Source organism: Centruroides vittatus, unplaced genomic scaffold (assembly GCF_030686945.1).
Source record: "Centruroides vittatus isolate TY-2023 unplaced genomic scaffold, ASM3068694v2 contig_397, whole genome shotgun sequence".
NCBI classification, from domain to species: domain Eukaryota; kingdom Metazoa; phylum Arthropoda; class Arachnida; order Scorpiones; family Buthidae; genus Centruroides; species Centruroides vittatus.
In genome coordinates, this window is record NW_027122212.1 from 1308813 (window position 1) to 1327071 (window position 18259).

Consider the following 18259-nt stretch of genomic DNA (forward strand, 5'->3'; position numbering starts at 1 on the left):
TATATGATCATTTGGTTATGTTTCTGTATACATATCAGGCTTCATGATGTTTGTTATGAATTTAAAATAGAGAATTGTCTTTGATCTTTCAGCAATCTTCTTGATATTTCCGTGAAAAATGCCTTCATTTTGTTTTACAAAAACTCAATCCAAATTCAAAAACAAAGTCTATTGTCTTCTGGAGATCTGTTGCCTGAGGACCTATCATAACCATTTCAAATAGGAGACATGCTCTCCACACCTACAGCTCAAAAAAAAAAAAAAAAAATGGAAGGGAGACAATCAACAGAAAAACTGCAACCATTTAACAGACACAACATACATGAGAAAACAGTGCAAACAAAGCACCAAAAGGAACATTGACAACAAAACAAATATCATCTGCATGACATACCAAGACCATTTGTATTTCATGAACAACATAAATTGATTCAAGCTACACCATGAAAACCAATGTTATCTGTTCTTTTAAAAATAAAAATTTTCCATGTCACGAATCCAACTGCTGGTATGTATCTGTTTGATATATGCTTTTGCATTCATTGACACAGATTGTTTTTTTTTTTTAAATGTACATTTACTGCATATAACTTAAAATTATATTATATAGATTACATTTAACTTACTTTTGCAAAAAAAAAATTTAAAACTTTCAATTAATTATAATTCTGCTTAAAAGGGTTAAAATTCTACAAAAACAGATCTTTCAATATATAATAAAAACTAAAGTAACCATTTTAAAAAATATAAAAATATCAACGAATATACAAAAAACTTTGTTTTCCTTTTCTGTCATTTCAACACACCAGTCCAAAACAATTTTCATAGATGGAAATAACCTTTTCTTGAAGGCTCCTCCTCCACATCAAAATGGAAACAGCATCCTCCAGTAATATTGCCAAAATCACAATATACTGTAATACATTTCAGTAAAAATTTAAAACTTGGCTGACAGTATTTACACTTTAAAAAATATAAAAATATCACAAATATACAAAAAACTAAAAGGTCATCTCTGTATGTGAAAATTGTTTTGGACTATCACTGGCATGAAAATTCTATTTTTTTATATAATACACACACACACACTACAAAACAATATATTATATGAATAGTATACATTGCTTTAATATATACGTATAATAGAACAAGATATTGTTATATACAATTTAAAACATTTTTATAAGTAAAATATTAGTTAATATTCAAAAATATAAAAATATATTACTAATTTCCTTAAAAATTATTTGAAATTAATTAATACAAGTAAGAATGGCATAACTATCATAAAAATTGTTAAAAGTTTAATTTTAATTCATCAAAACATATGAATAATAATACTTAATACATTTACACAGTTTTAATTAAAATATATATATATATATATATATATATATATATAATAAATCTATCTATAATAAAATATATAAAATACCTCTTTATAAAGATTATTTACATATTAATGTCATATTTATTTATTTACATTTTCAAATAAATTAATGAAGCAATATAAATATCAATATTATATCTTTTACCATGATCATCTATTTTAAAGTATTCAAATTCAATCAACTTTTAGAATCTAAAAATATTTATAAACTAAGTAAAATGTTCTTTAAATCCAGAATAAAATTTTGTAAATTGTATTTTCTGCATTTTCATTTGTAAAGAACTTTCTTATTTAGTTTTTAGAATATGTTCTAATTGTATGTAACTACTAACAAGTATTAAAATTCAATCTAAAATAAAAATTCTTCCACAAAAATTCATCTTTTTAAAATTTCAATTAATTGTTTTATGAAGAAAGAAGAAATCACCAAACCATTTTTTTTACAAATCAATAAAGCCATTATTTTTTATTTCATAAATAAATCTGGTAAGAGTACTGTTATAAATTACTTTGACCACTTTCATTATTATTATTTCTATATTTGATTTATCATGCAAATAAAAAATAAAATCCAATTCACTCTACTTTAAATTAAAATATTTAATTTGTGTCTGAAGACATTTACAGAGATATATATCTCAGAGGCAAGTCCCTTCATTAAAAGATCAAGCAACATGCATGTTAAGTTTGAATGTAGCAAAAACTACTATTCTGATATTTTTTCCTCTCTAATTTGTAAAATGTCTCGAATTAAGCTTCCAACTTTCTTGAAAAATCCAAGTAGAAGCTTTTTAGAATTTTGTATATTTACACAACTGTAATATTGTCAATTAAAATTCAATGAGCAAGATATTTAGTTTTTGACTCCTGAATTTCTTTTCTAGAATTTTATTTTTTAACCATTGATATATAAAATAATACATTCAATTAAAAATGTAATTAATTTTACAAAATATTTTTAAAAAATATTATGTTTTAAAGCAGGGATGGGCAACCCGCGGCCCTCGGGCCGCATGCGGCCCGTAGTAATATTTTTGCGGCCCGCGTGACATAAAATATGAATAAATATATCAATTTCCCAGCTTAATGAGATATTGAACAAAAATTCAAACGTTATTTTCTACAACTTATATTTGTAAATAGTTTTTTTTTGCAATGAGTTTAGTAAAAATTAAAACAAGAAACCGACTAACAGACAAATGGAAACGAATTTAAAACTAGCGGTGACTAATATTTGGCTAAATATTTCCGATATATTACGTTTAGATCAGTGCCAGAAGCTATATTAAGTATACCTATGCTAATTTATAATTATATATGAATAAAGAATTGTGATTTACCGACAGTACCCCCTCTTTTCTCTTGTGTGCGGCCCGCGTCAGTTCAAAAGTTTTGAAATGCGGCCCTTACGTAGAAAAAGGTTGCCCATCCCTGTTTTAAAGTTTAAGCACAATGATAAAGAAATTATTCAATTAAATATGGGAAGTAACTGAATTTTACTATGTTTCACTTTATTTGGTTAAAACATATATCCAACATCATTTGTTTACATATGTATATCCATACTTCTCTTTGAAATAAGCAAGCACATCAAAACCTTAAAAATTCAACATTTGTTAAAGTACTTGATGTAAATTAAAGTATTGTATGTAAATGTACTGCATTTGTTCCCAACGGAAAACTTTCACTAAAACCATAACATTAGCTTATTGCATGACAAAATTTTATTATATAACCAAGTAATTAATATTTCAAATGTCAATCCTATTTCAAGTTGTCCTACTCATTTATTCATTCATTCAAAACCAGCTGCAACTTTTCCATAGTATTATAAAGAGCAATACATGATGTTATAGTCATTTCTCAATCAAAATATGAAAGTTACAGCTAGACTATTTTATATTTAAAAATTAATTATTTTCCATGTAACTACATTCTAAACATTAAAAAGAAAAATCAACTTTCCTAAATTAATTTAACTGTCTGAGAACTTTGCAAAGAGAAAGTTTAATTAAAAGATGTAAGAATGGAGAAAGGAAGAAAGGAAATGTTTGACAACTTACTAAACTTATAATCTTATTTTGTACTATTTAAAAGAAGTCAATAAACTAATTCTCATCAGAATAATAAAATATAGCAGTACTTAACATTTTAGAATTTAGCATTTACCAAAATACATTTATATACACAAAGCAGCATAAAGAATGCACATGTAGATATTTACCAATTGGTCGAGCATCATCCGTAAAGTCATCTATTGATTCTGCATCGGAAAACAAGTCTGAAAATATAAAAATTAGCATCTGTTACTTATCAAAACAATATATTTTAAGTAATCATCATCATCCATTTGTCATTAACTCAGTCAAAATTTTTTTAAATTCAAAATTAAATTTTGGCAACAATCCATTTTAAAAAAATAATTCACCAAAAACATATTTTTTAAATTTAATAATAAATTTAATTGTGCAAATTTTTTCAAAAATTATTCTTAAATCACAATAACAATAATCAGCAAAACAAAAACTTTTTACTATAACTAACATTTTCTTCCATTTATTATGGATATTGCCATGTTTAACTGATAGAACTTAAATAAAAGATAAAAAATTATTTACGTATTAAGCCAGTATTTTGACAATTGGTATTAAAATCATTCTTATCCAAATTGTTCTCATTTTGATCTTATTGGCAATACAACTGTATCACAATAAATATTTACACAATGTTGAAAAAAATATAAGTAGTTAAATAAAATGACATTTACCATTGACTTATAATGTTATATGATATGAGATAAGTTTATCTAAATCAATATTAAAAAATTAAACAAATTATAAAATGAATATTAAAACCATTCTCTAGGAACCTGTTTTATTTTTAACGTCGACATAATTAATATTGATAGCAGACTTTAAACTAGGTAATATAAAGAAGTCAATCGATGATATAGGGTAAACTCTATTGAAATTTCCTATTTTTATAACAGTTATATTTCAAATTACTTCATAAAATATATGTGAGTTTTAGTTGCTATAAATATTATATTTCAATCTAATATTATCAATAAATAATCAGTTATTAAATTTCATTTATTTGTAATAAACTATATATTTTGCAGAAATATAGTTAAAATAATTACATAAAACTTTAATTACTCAAATATTTACAACAAAAATGCTAACAAACAACTCTATGAAAACTCAATACATTATAATACTAAAGCCAACCACTGCCATATGTCATTGGGCTATATAATGGCTACTATAATAATTATTAAATTTATTACAAGATGGTGCCTAATGCCTCCCTTTAGAAAGAAAAATCAGAAGCAGAAAAAATAACTAATGCAGAATTTAAAAATATAAATAATTTTGGTAACAGAATACGTCAAATTGTTTGGTAATTTATTATTATTACTAAAGCCGTTACACAGCCCAATGACATATGGCAGTGGTTGGCTTTAGTACAGAAATATTACTTAAAGCTTTTTGGTACAACTGAAATCCAAATCTGAATTAAATAATATTCAATTATGCATTTATTCAATTTTTAATCAAATCAAAAAGCTTACAAAAAAAAACAATTTTATTTGATTTCTAGTTATTTATTCTTAAATGAAAGTATTTTAAATTGGATTTTTGATATTGTTAACTTTTGGTTATAAAGATAAGTGATCAAAAGCTAACTTACAACAATATTGCAATAAGAATATCAGATAAATATTAACAATAATATTCATATTTTACAGCAAATAAGATGCAACTTTCAATATATGCAAAGCTCCAATCTTTCATAGGTTAATGAATTTCCAAAATGGCCTTGAATATGGTGCAAGTAACCTCTACTAGACCAATTCTAGTTAAACAATAAAATTTCTTATTCAAAACACATTCGTTATTTTTTTAAACCAGAATACAGTAAAAAAATTCTCAGAGTTGACTGCCAAAGATACAGGATAGCTTAAATACACTAAATACTTTGCCCTAAATATTCTGTGCTTAAATGGGAGTATCTCTTATATGCCATATGGTACACTGCTGAATATTCAAACAAATACATGACAACATAATTGACTAAATTAAGTATGCTTTTAGTCTAAATATACATTTAACAAATAGTTTATTAAAACATGATTAAATAGGAAGGTCTTATCACATCACGACAAGATCAAACCAGACTCAATTATTAAAATACAGTAGAGCATCGATTATCCAACCCCCGATTAACCGACTGCATTCTAGTCAGCAAATTCAAATGTCCGCTAGTGATGTGGCGCTACAATATTTGGTTATGTCTTGGCTACTTTAATATTATTTTTGTTAAATTTTTGCATGTTTTAGCTGGCAGCACTGGCTCGACCATGAAAGGGAGGCTAGTATTTAAACCAGGCCTAATACACTATACTAATAATGTATTTTTTCATACTTTTTGGTTATCCGACCAACACCAGTCCCCAATTAAGTCGGATAATTGATGCTCTACTGTACAACTTTTATTAATATGGAAATGCATTTCAGGTGCTCAGACCCCTTATCAGCCCATTTAAAGAGTAGATACATGGCAGTACACACAATAAATATCTAAAACATTGAAGCAAAACAAAGTTTACATTTACATAAAATACTAAATTAAAATTAATTTGTACAATACAATAATAAAAATTCATCAATGGTCAAAGTTAGTCTGGAACAGACAAATTAAGCTGTTGTCTTCATAAAACATAATATTGATTTTTACTGAATTTAATTTTTCTATTAGTTATCTTTAAGTTGAAATAAGTAAGCTTCAACTCATATTAATCTTTTATATTCTGTTGTTTAGACTATCACAATTTTACAAAATTCAATTCTGATGACAACTTAATTTGTCTGTTTGAGACTAACTCCAACCATTGATTAGTTTTATTATTGTATTGCATAATTTTCATTAGTTTTAATTTAGCATTTTATGTAATTGTTAAAATTAAGTCATAAATGTAACCAATAATTTCTTATTGATAGAACCAATGTTATATTTTCCTTAATGTTCCTGGAAAAATTTTAAACTGCATGTGTGGCACCATCTATTATGATATTTTATTAAAACTATTTTTTATATTTTTAATTATTTTAAATGGGTAAAAAGCTTAATTTTGAGGGTAATGATGAGTTTTATACAGAAAAAAAATTGTAAATGTTAATAACATGTAAAGTTGTCATTAAGTCCAACCCTTCTCTAGATATGACACGACTCTCCTTTATCTCCCCACTCTGTCAACCTTTAACCACCAAAATTTAATAGCATCAATCCCCCTAATACACAAACCTCCTTGCAAAATTTCAGAAATTGTCAACAAAAAGCACAGGAGTTATTAAGCTTCAAAACAGGTAAACAAAATATACACATACACATAGGAAAAAATCCCCAAATTTTTTTTTGCATTTCTTGACATTTCAATGACCCAAGTCCAAAAACATAAAAATCTTTGGAAATCAATTTTTGATTCATCACCATACTTTTCGTCTGTTATATATAACAGAATCAGGAAAGAAAAATCAGAAGCAGAAAAAATAACTAATGCAGAATTTAAAAATATAAATAATTTTGGTAATAGAATACCTAACATTAACATGAAGGTTAAAAAAAACTAAAAATCCAATAAAGCATAGACTTTTAATTGACATGAAATACAACACACAAAATTTAGAACTATTCATTAAATCAAATTAAAATAGTTTAGAAATAGTTAATAATAGCATTTAAAAAAAAAACTAAAAATGAAAAATATATATAAATTGCCATCATTAGATATTAAGAAATGAAATTTGACGTGGTAGTTTGTGTATAAGGAACATTAATGTTATTAAATTTTGATTGTGAAAGGTAAAGGGAATGGAAAGATAGAGGGTGGTCACATGTCATATCTCATGCAGAATCAGACTTATTAAACATTTTACTTGTTAGTAGTTACAATATTTTATAAAACTTGTCACATTCCTCAAAATTAACCTTTGCCATTTTATAATAATTAAAATTATAGAAAGTTTTTATAAACTCTCATAACTAGTGTTGCCAACTTTACAAAATCACTGACCCGAACGGCAGGTCAGGTTTGTTTGAACAGAAGTTCCTGACGCAAGCGCAATGTCATTTTACAATGCGAAGAATAACGTGCATGCTGGTTCTAAATCAGTTACAGTTAGACACTAGTGACTTGCGTAGGAGTAACGTATGTAACCTAAATTAAGAAAGAAAGAAGAGATAATTTAGCTCCATAGAAGACGTGTATGGACGTACTGTACAAGCAAAATAAAAAAAAAAAAGGTCGAGAGGCAGGTTGCGCATCACACATCGGCGTAAACAGCATAACATGGCGGAATGGCAGATGAGTTTCAGTGAATGTGAGGTCTTTCACTGTTCAAATGGTGTAAATTTATAAAATTATTTCAAAGAACTTTGTTTCATCGTAATTTCACAATTTCTACTACATTCCCAAACAAAATTAATAGTTCACCTGGACAGTGAGTCAATTCCCAGACTGTCGGTAACACTACTCATAACAGATAGCGCCACACACAATTTTATTTATTACGGTTAATAATGTAACAGTTATTTTTAAAATAAAATCTCATAATAGCTGGGAAAGTTACACAACTCATTGCTTGGTTTTTTATTTATTTTAGTATAGTAATAATGATAGCTCCAACCAAAGTATATTAGAAGGTTTGAAAAGTAAATTGACAAAGTATTACCATTGTAAATAATTAGTGTCCAAAATTAAAGTAACAAACAAAATCTGTGTAAAATAAATACCATGCAACATGAGTAGCTGACACTTGCATCATATGTAAGAAAAGTGCCATCGTATCATGCAAGTGTCATGCAAATGAGGTTCAACAGCAATGCACCTGTGCAACAAAATTTAATGTTCTATGTATATAGTGAAATTGTTTCTGACAAACAATTGTCTGCTAGGACTGCTAACATTGAGGAAGTGTTCCTGATACATCAATAACTTACCATGCAAGCCTCAGAGATTATTCATTGCAATGGAGGCTGTTCATTACTGCATTTTGGTCATGTGCATTTATGTATGTTGCTTTAATTGTGGACACCAGTATACATGTAAGTTGGACTTACAAAACAATGCTTTTGTTTTGTAATATAAACTTACAACTAACAGCAGGAACATTTTTAAAAAAAATATTTCTGCTGAAACACTACAAAAATTTTATAGTGTGTCATTTTGATGTCACTCTTCTGATAGTAACCATGCACCTCACTTCCTAGTAATGCCACTATATACTCAAACAAACATCACAAAATTCAATAAATTTGTAAAGCCACGGGATTAAATTGGGCTACTTTTCCACAATTATATTTAATTAATTACTAAATAATTTGTCACTACAAGAAGGTGTTAAGTGCCATCTCTTATTAAATTTAATAATTATAAATAAATTAATATTTATTAAATAATTTAGAATATTCTGAAAGAAAAGAACTGGCCCGGAGCATGACCCAAACCTGCAACACCAGCATACTGTGTGAATGCATTGCCAGTTATGCTACCCAAGACTCCAGTCTGATCTCCTCTTTCAGACATATTTAAATATGATATAACCATCCTGTTACTTACAGTGCCAACTGAGGATGCCTTCAGCACACTTGTCCTATAAACTCCCACACATGGCACTCAGCTGACCATAGCACAAATCCCGGCATAGTATGTAAGTAGTTTATGTGTATATATTAGGGATTGTATACCAGTTTACCGATTTACTGGTTGACCGATAAATTGACAAAAAATAATTCGGTAAACTTACCGATAAATTTTTGAAATTTACTGGTAATTTGGTAAATGAAAAATCCATACTAGAAATTTTTATGTAGAAAATATTATGTCTATAGATATCTGAAAGGGCTAAACGGACATTGAAAATAAAAAAAACAGGTAAGTGTGAGCAACAATATACCTAATTATTAATTTTATGTAAGATATTTTTTGTTTAATTTTAATTTAAACTTTCTTGGGTTTGAGAGAAAACTGCTGTAAATTGTACAGAAAGCACTAGTTATCATATGTGATTTGTGCTCTGCAGTTTTTGAGATTTTTAAAGGTTTAAAATCTTTACAATCAACGCTTTTCTTAAAGAATAAGTAAATGTTTCCTTTTTTAATATTTAAAAATAATAATACGTAAATATTTCACGCATTTTTTAAATTAATAGCAATTTTGAATACACCACATTATGACAGGACATTAATGCAATATTATAGTAAAATAACATTAAAATTTGAACCTTAAATAAATGTTTTATTTCTAACAACTGTTTAAAATAATTAAATACAAATATTTATTACAAGATTCTATGTATTATTGTAAAGTACTTTTTGTAATTAAAGAATTTAATTCTGCATTTTGTAGAGTAAGTCTGGTACAGCCAGTGGTTTCTTGGTTTATTTCAAAATTGTCATATTCAATGTCCAAATTATCAGAATCAGAATCTGTAGTAAGTAGTAAGCATAGCAAAATATGTATTATTCTAACTCTATTTTCTTGGGTAATCTTGGATTTAGTCGAATTTATGGACCTGTGCCTGCTGAGGTATGCGCAGAATTAATAGAAAATAAATTTAAAAAATTTCAAATTTCTTTGAAAAACATTGTCTGCATAACATTGGACAGAGCTCATGAAGATTGGCCGTCATGAACAAAACCATCAGTTATGTCTTGTACATGGATTGCAAATTGCAATCATAAAAGTACTTTACAATAATCATATCAGATGTACAGGATAATGATGAATATAATGCTAATTTACTACTTACTACAGATTCTGATTCTGATAATTTGGACATTGAATATGACAATTTTGAAATAAACCAAGAAACCACTGGCTGTACCAGACTTACTCTACAAAATGCAGAATTAAATTCTTTAATTACAAAAATACGGCAGATAGTAAGACTTTTTAGAAAATCGCCAACCAAAAATACATTACTACAAAAATATGTCAAAGAAATTATTGAAAAAGAACTTTCTTTAATTTTAGATTGTACCCGGTGGAATAGCTTACTAAACATGCTGGAAAGATTTTTATTACTTAAAGATGCTGCCTGAAAAAGTCTAATAGATTTGAAACTGGACTTAGATTTCAATGACAGAGAAATAAAATTACTACAAATATAATCTCAAGCTTGCAACCCATTAAGTTAGCTGTTGAAACACTGCAATGAAAAGACTAATTTATACATAGCCGATGTTACTTTGAAATTTATGTTGGATGAATTAACCAACCAAAATAAATTTTAAAGTGTTGAACTGAAAAAAGCATTAATATATAGCATAAAGCAGAGAAGAACTGTTTATTCAGACATATTACACTATTTGACAGACCCTAATTTGGTTTTGTCGGGTCAATAAAATTATGACATTTTTAATATAAACAGTAAAGCAACAATAATCAAAAGCATTGTTGAAATACTTTCGATTATTGTTGATAGTAGTCAGAGGCACTTAAATGATCCTGATTTGGATTCCAATTCAAAGTCAGATAACGAAAATATTGATACTTCTACACCTAATGTCGAATTATCAATGAAGCAGAAACTCTATGACCTTATCAAACAAAAAACAGAATGTCAAGAAGAGTAAGTTCCATAAGCAAAAAACACGAAAGATTGGAAACAAATAGTAAAAAAAGAATTAGAGTACTTCCGCCAAGAAAAAGTACGGGGGAAGTATATTCAAATAGTATTTGATTATTTAATGACCATTCGTCCAACAAGTGTTGAATCAGAAAGGGTATTCTCGGAAACTGGATTATTTTGTACAAAAATTAAATCAAAATTAGGAGATAAGACTTTAAATAATTTAAGTTTCTTGAGAAGTTATTTTTTAAAAAATGATGATCAATAAAATGGTATTAGGTAGTATATATTATTTCTGTTGTATTTTTATTTTTCTGTATTATTTTATTTCTGTTTCTAAAAGTTATTATTATAGTTTGTTTAGAATAACACTTTAATTTTTATAATTTTTATATTCTATATCTTTGAAATAAAAAATGTGAAATGGAAATCAAAATGACATATTTTTTATCGCTTTAATTTTATTTTTCAGGAAAAAATTTACCGGTAATTTACCAGTAAACCGGTATTTTAATTTTAATTTACTGAATTACCGGTAAATGAAAAATTCGGTAAATTTACAATCTCTAGTGTGTATATATATATATATATATATATGTATATATATATATGTGTGTGTGTGTGTGTGTGTGTGTGTGTGTGTGTGTGTGTGTGTTACATAAACAAACATCACAAAACCTGATAAATTTTAAAACCATATAACCACTGGCTACATAGGACTACTTTACTGTGATTATATTTAAAAAAGATCAGACTGGAGGCTCAGATAGCATAACTAGCAACACATCTGTATGGTAAGCGAGAGTTGCAAGTTTGCATCCCACTCTGAGCAGATTCTTTTCTTCCAGAATATTCTAAATTATTTAATAAATATTAATTTAATTATAATTATTAAATTTAATAAGAGATGGCACTTAATACCTTCCTCTAGTGACAAATTATTTAGTAATTAATCTATATATATAATCGAGACGAGTTGATAATAATAATAATAATAATAATCAGTGCAGAGCCCAAACGGTTAGGAGTTGAAAGTTGAAATTTGGTACACAGTTAGGGTACGTCACGAAAACGCACACTAAGAAGGGATTTTTCGAAATTCTTCTCCACAGGGGAGGGGGACAGGATTAAGTCTTAACATTTCCATCAACAATGGAAGTGTTAAGTAACAATGAAAGTGTGAAGCAACAATGGAAGTGTGAAGTAATAATGGAAGTGTTAACAATGGAAGTGTTATGTAACAATGGAAATGTTAAGAGCCCAAACGGTTAAGAGTTGAAAGTTGAAATTTGGTACAGTTACAGTACGTCACAAAAACGCACACTAAGAAGGGATTTTTCGAAATTTCTCCCCATGGGGAGAGGGACAGGATTAAGGCTTAACACTTCCATCAACAATGGAAGTGTTAAGTATCAATGGTGTTAAGTAACAATGGAGAACAAGAGAAAGCGACGTGCAAGATTCACGGGCGCTGGAGGAAAAAAAAAAGAGTAATATGTTAGAACATATTTGATTTTCAAATTTAAACAGATTGATTCGGTTTTTCTCAACCCTTCTTCTTTAGAACATTCGATGAAAATCGAATGATATAATCAGAACACGTCGTGAAAATCGAACAATATTACAATATTCGATTTTCAAATTCGACCTTTCATTAGAAATATTTAGTTTGTTGATGAAATTACTCTTTTTCTTCTGTGACTATATCGTAATAATCTTAATCTTCGCTATCATTATTTTTGCCCAAGCAACGCCGGGCCTACCTGCTAGTTAAATATAATTTCTCAATGTAATCCAGTGGTTGTTTGGCTTTCCCCCATATACACCTTCAAGTCTATTACATTTTTATCTAAAAATGGTTCAACAATAAAATAAGCAAATCAAACTTAAATATTTATGACAAATTTACATATCAAGCTGATTCATTCATCCTCATTGGAGGTCTATAATTACTTATAAAGAAAAAGAAACAGATGTGTATCTATATTATATTTATTTACAAATTAATATATATATATATATATATATAATATAATATATAAGTTTGTCTTTGTCTTCATGCAACATTAAATTTATCTCTACATATCATGCAATATGTGTACCTTGAATATAAAATAAGGACTGTAATAGAAATCCATAAAATTCAAGAGATAATAAATAATAAAGAAAAAGTTAATATTCTGTTTGTTGCCACAGCAACAATTTCAAATAATCAAAATAAGAATTCAGTTATCAGTTTTATTAAAGTAACTGTGATATTGCTTTAAATAATAAACGAAATAAACCATCAAAAGGCAATTGTTGGTAAATGGCTGGAAAATCCAGAAAAACCAAGATGTTTCTTAGCAAAAGAGTTACAAATTTCCCAAAATATGGTGAATGAAATGTCAAATCGATATCATAAAACATTATCCATTTCTTGAAAGCTAAGTTCCAGTGGAAAATTTGGTGCTGGGAGCTTACAACTCAACCAGAAGATAATCAATGTCATTTCTAAAAATCACAGTATATTAGTGAGAGATAAAGAAAAAAAATGTGAAACTAATCAATAATGATTTAAAGGGCTGAGCAGCATGCAGGTGTGAGATCACATAAAAAACAAAAAATACCTGAAGTAATTGAAAAACAAAAGATAATTAAGCAAGAAAGGGAGAAATTCTTGCTTAATTTCTTCCTTTCTTGCTTAAATGAAAGATCAGCGTGACATTCAACCCTCAAATCTCAATTAACTTAAAGATAATTAAAACTAAAGCTCAAAAATTGTATTCTTTAATTGGCAAAAAGATTGTTCATTTGATTTTAGACAATAAAACATAGGTGAAGGCCAACTTCTCAACACTTTCAGGCTCATGCTATCATACAGAAATTGAAGGAAAATTTTGTATGGAATTTCAAACATCAATTGGTGTAAAAATGTTTGGTTCAAAATATCTGGTACAGCAAACAATTTGTCAGTGTGGATTGAAAATTTTATCATTTGTGACCAAAAGGAATATTAGTGCTGAAATTTATATTAATTTTTTTTAAATGTCTTCTTCCTTTTTAGCACGCTCCACTATAGTGGTGAAGTGCTTATGTTAGGACTTTTGTGTATCTTTCAGGTATGTGCATGTGCATCTCCATTCAATCCATTTATTGTGCATGTCCATGCACATGCTCAAAAGGGAACTGAACACTTTCATTTATGGTCACTGTAAGCTATAGTAAAAGCTATGTGGTTCCTCTGGAATCTATAAACCACATCCCTTACTGTATAGTCAGTGAAAAACTCTTCTGAACAACTACTTGATTCCAAAAATTTATAAAATTTATTTTAAACAAAATTAATATTTGATTTGCCTTTGTAAAGTGTGCTATCAGATCGGCTTGACGAAGCTTGTTTAAAAATCATGGTGGCTATACTTTGTTTTTGCCAGATTTAGCAACAATATACTTAGACTTATATTTTATTAAAACATACCATTGACAGTATATACTGGGTGCCGCATAAATATAACCCAGTTACAGAGCAAGTTACAAAACAAGGAGTTGATACAAATGTAAAAAAAACAATATGTAAAAAGGGAATACAAACAAAAGGCATATACATAAATGAACAGAAGAAAGACGCGATATATAACAAAGTGGAATGTTAAGGCATAGTAATCAGATACAATAAAAATTCCACAGCAAGAGTACATAAATGAGCAGAGGTAGAGCATGATAAATAACACAGTGGAATGTTATGGCATAGTGAACAGATACAGTAAAAAGTAGCATGACAAAAGTATAACAACTGAAACAGTAACAATAGTAGTATGCAAACAAATATTAACAATAATAAGGTGTACAATAATAGCTAAGTACAGGCGCGGACAGAAGTGCGTTCATAGTATTTGTTAACGAGATCCAGAAAGCTATTATAGCTGTCTTGATGATTAAAGATGCAATTACAGCCTCTGGGCCACTGGCCATCATGCATTTCAATGGTGGATTTAAGATGGTACCTCTCAAGTTCTAACATAGGGCAGTCAATGAGGTAATGTCAGCTGCTATCGTTGATTTCACAAAAGGAGCAGGTAGAGCTGGGTGCATTAGTAAACCTGGCCAGGTAGGAGTTGAATCTACCATGATTGCTCAGGAATTGACTAACCTGATGACAGGGCTTGTACCACCAGCTGGTGATGAAAGATTCAATGTCAGGGATAAGTTCATAGGTGAAATAGTGGTTGTCATTGTCCCAGTCCTGCCGCCAAGATGCAAGAAGGTCCCTCCAGAGAAGATTTTTTATGGTCATGGCTGTCATTTTGTTATAAGACAGAGGGAGATCAAGGTTGTTACCAGCAGATTTCGCCAGGGCATCAGCCCGCTCGTTGCCAGGCGTGTCCTGGTGAGCATGAGTCCAGTAGATAAAGTAGTGGTTATTGGTGTTGGCAGTAATATCCTGAATGTCCTTAATAATAGGATGGAGGTTAACACCTTGAAGCATGGTAATGGAAGTGGCACTATCGGTGATGATGGCCACGGTACAGTTTTGGCAATTGTTAGCAGACCAGGCCGCTGCCATTTTTATGGCAAACAGCTCAGCCTGCAGGACAAAGCAGTGCTCGCCCAACCTATACTGTCCACAGGCAATTTCGCTGTTGCCTTGAAAGACTGCAAAGCCGCAACCCACATTAAGATCTGCCTTCAAACCGTCGGTGAAGATTTCAAAATTGGTGTTATCAGGCTGAGAGAAGTTGATGACTGGAGGTAGCTGGATGCCTGGAGTGAGCGTAGTCAATGCTGCTTTCAAAGTTAGTACAGTTGATAGTAAAATTGCCAGTATGAATGCTTTGACCACGTTTGAGGTGCCAAAACTTAGCCTTATAAGTAATGACCTTGTCGATTGGTGCATTTTAGACAGAATGTGTAAAGTGACGTTGGGTGTGGTAGAATAAGCCTTGGTGATGTGCATAAGGGCACTCCTTTGGGCAGAGATAAGTTTACATTTGTTGTGCACCTTGTGGACTGCTGAACCCCAGCTGCCACAGGCATAGGAGGTAATGGGCATGAAACTCTGTTTATAAATTGTGTCCATGGCCTCAGAGACCAGACCCCAGCGTCTCTTTGCGATACGGGCGAAAGCATTAAAAATTTTACTGGTTCTCTCTGTGATGTACTCAACATGTTTCCTCCAAAGGAGCCGGTGGTCCAGGATGACACCCAAGTACCTGATAGATTTATCAATAGAGATCGAGTGCCCTCCCATTTTAAGGGTAGGTACTCTGAGGTAAAGATGTTGGTGGTCCGGCTTATTAAAAACGATGCCCCTGGTCTTGTTAGTGTATGCAAAATCCATAGTAAGTTGGCTGGAACAGCACAAAGATGATTTTCTACTTTAGAGACATGAATCCACAAAAATACCACAATGCCAACCAATAGAAGGATTTGGGTAAAAAAATAAACTAAAAAAAAAAACAATACAAACAGCAAAAGACATTAAAGAATTTTCTCTGAAGTGGAAAATAACAGTCACAATGATTGAAGGAAATAATGTCAAAAATCTTACGAAGAGCATTTGGAAAGAATGGAACAAAACTTAAAGAATGAGCAAAGAACCAGCAAAGAAACGTTAAGTATTTCTTTGCTGGAAATTTTGCATTTAGGTTCGATTCTCTACTCTACACGTACAGTTCCACTTTCCTGGTAAAGTTGTTTATTGTTTCAAAACTTAAATGTTATAATTATTTAAGTCTTAAATGTATTTTAGAAAACAAACTTTTAAATAAAAGTAAAATCTTCCAGGTTACATTAGAAATAAAGTTAATACTTTTGAATTTTACAGATTTCTATCTTTACAGTCCTTATATTTTGTTAAAACAAATAAACTATCCCTTATAATGATAAGTCATTTGCAATACTTTGATTAATGTTTGAGATTTACTATTTTTTTTCCAGATCATCTTATTGTGAAAGATTTCTTAATATTAACAGCTTATTTTAATTTGTTTAAATAGAAAAGTTAGAGGTATATTGCATAATATTTTATATTGTACTTTATTGAATTTTGTATGATTGGGCTGCAATTTAAAAAACTTGTAGACCTATAAATTCCTACTGTCCTAGTCTGTCTTTCCTTAATCTCAAGAATGGAGTTAGATAAAATCTGAGACCAGACATTGAAAGTTTAGGGGCAAAAGGCCCCAATTAACCGAATATGAACTTCTGATGCAAACCGAAAGTCATGTTATTTCAATTCAAAAATTTTCCCCTGTAAGGAGTTAGCAACAGAGTCATGTCATCATCTAACAGGAAAAGTATGATGTGCAAGGGCATGCTATCAGAAAAGTATTGTGTACAGAGCAAAATGCTACTTATTTGAGGTAGAGAGCATTTATTTTAAATTAAATAAATTTAAAAAATATGATTAAAAATTTCAGCCCAGCATTGTGATGATGTCACAATAAATAACTGCTCATTCTATTTAAATTTTATTCTTCTAAACCTTATGACAGGTAAGTAATTAAAAAAACATTAGTTATTAAAACTTAACTGATTTAATATAAATGTATGGATTATTATTTGTGAAAAATTAGTTGAAATTATAATTAACTTAAGAAAAATATGTTCAAATTGACTTAAATATTATATTTTCAGCTATATTTTTAGGTTTATTGATTACAAGTGTTAAAATATGCTCAATAAAAATCAATTATAATTACATAAAATTAATAGTACCATATATTCCAGCATATAAGACGACTTTCTAACCCAGGAAAATCTTCTCAAAAGTCAGGGGTCGTCTTATAGGGTGACTATATCCCAAACTCTATATTTTAACTGTAAAAGTCAGGGGTCGTCTTATATGCCGGAATATACGGTAACTAATTTATAGTATTTCACAATAAACTTATCTATGAATATAATGATTTAAAAAAGCACTTAAAATTCAAATATGAAATTAAATACGAGTAAATTTAAATTACTAAATTTTTATTTTAATTATTGATTGTGTCACACCATTTACAAATATTAAATGTTTAAATACTTAAAACTGATTCTATTTATTTTAGATATTTAACAACAAATTGCAAATTTTTTATGTTAGAAGTTTACTTTAAAGAAAACTTCTCTCTGATTTTATCTGTAGTTCCTTATTAACTTTAGATATTATGTAAATATTATTACATGCAATCTTAATTAAACCTAATATGCATAGTTGTTATGAATAAAGTTTATGAGTTATTAAATAAATGAAAGAGAAATTAAATTA

At 29.0% G+C, this 18259-nt stretch overlaps 1 protein-coding gene across 1 annotated transcript in view; it reads right to left on the minus strand.

The window, feature by feature from the left end:
* Positions 1–18259, minus strand: part of LOC136976189 (disintegrin and metalloproteinase domain-containing protein 11-like) — a 155245-nt gene that overhangs the window by 117067 nt on the left and 19919 nt on the right. Inside the window, exon 2 of the mRNA XM_067271415.1 lies at positions 3615–3671. Coding sequence (XP_067127516.1) covers positions 3615–3671 — 57 coding nt within the window. The remainder of the gene's footprint in view (positions 1–3614; positions 3672–18259) is intronic.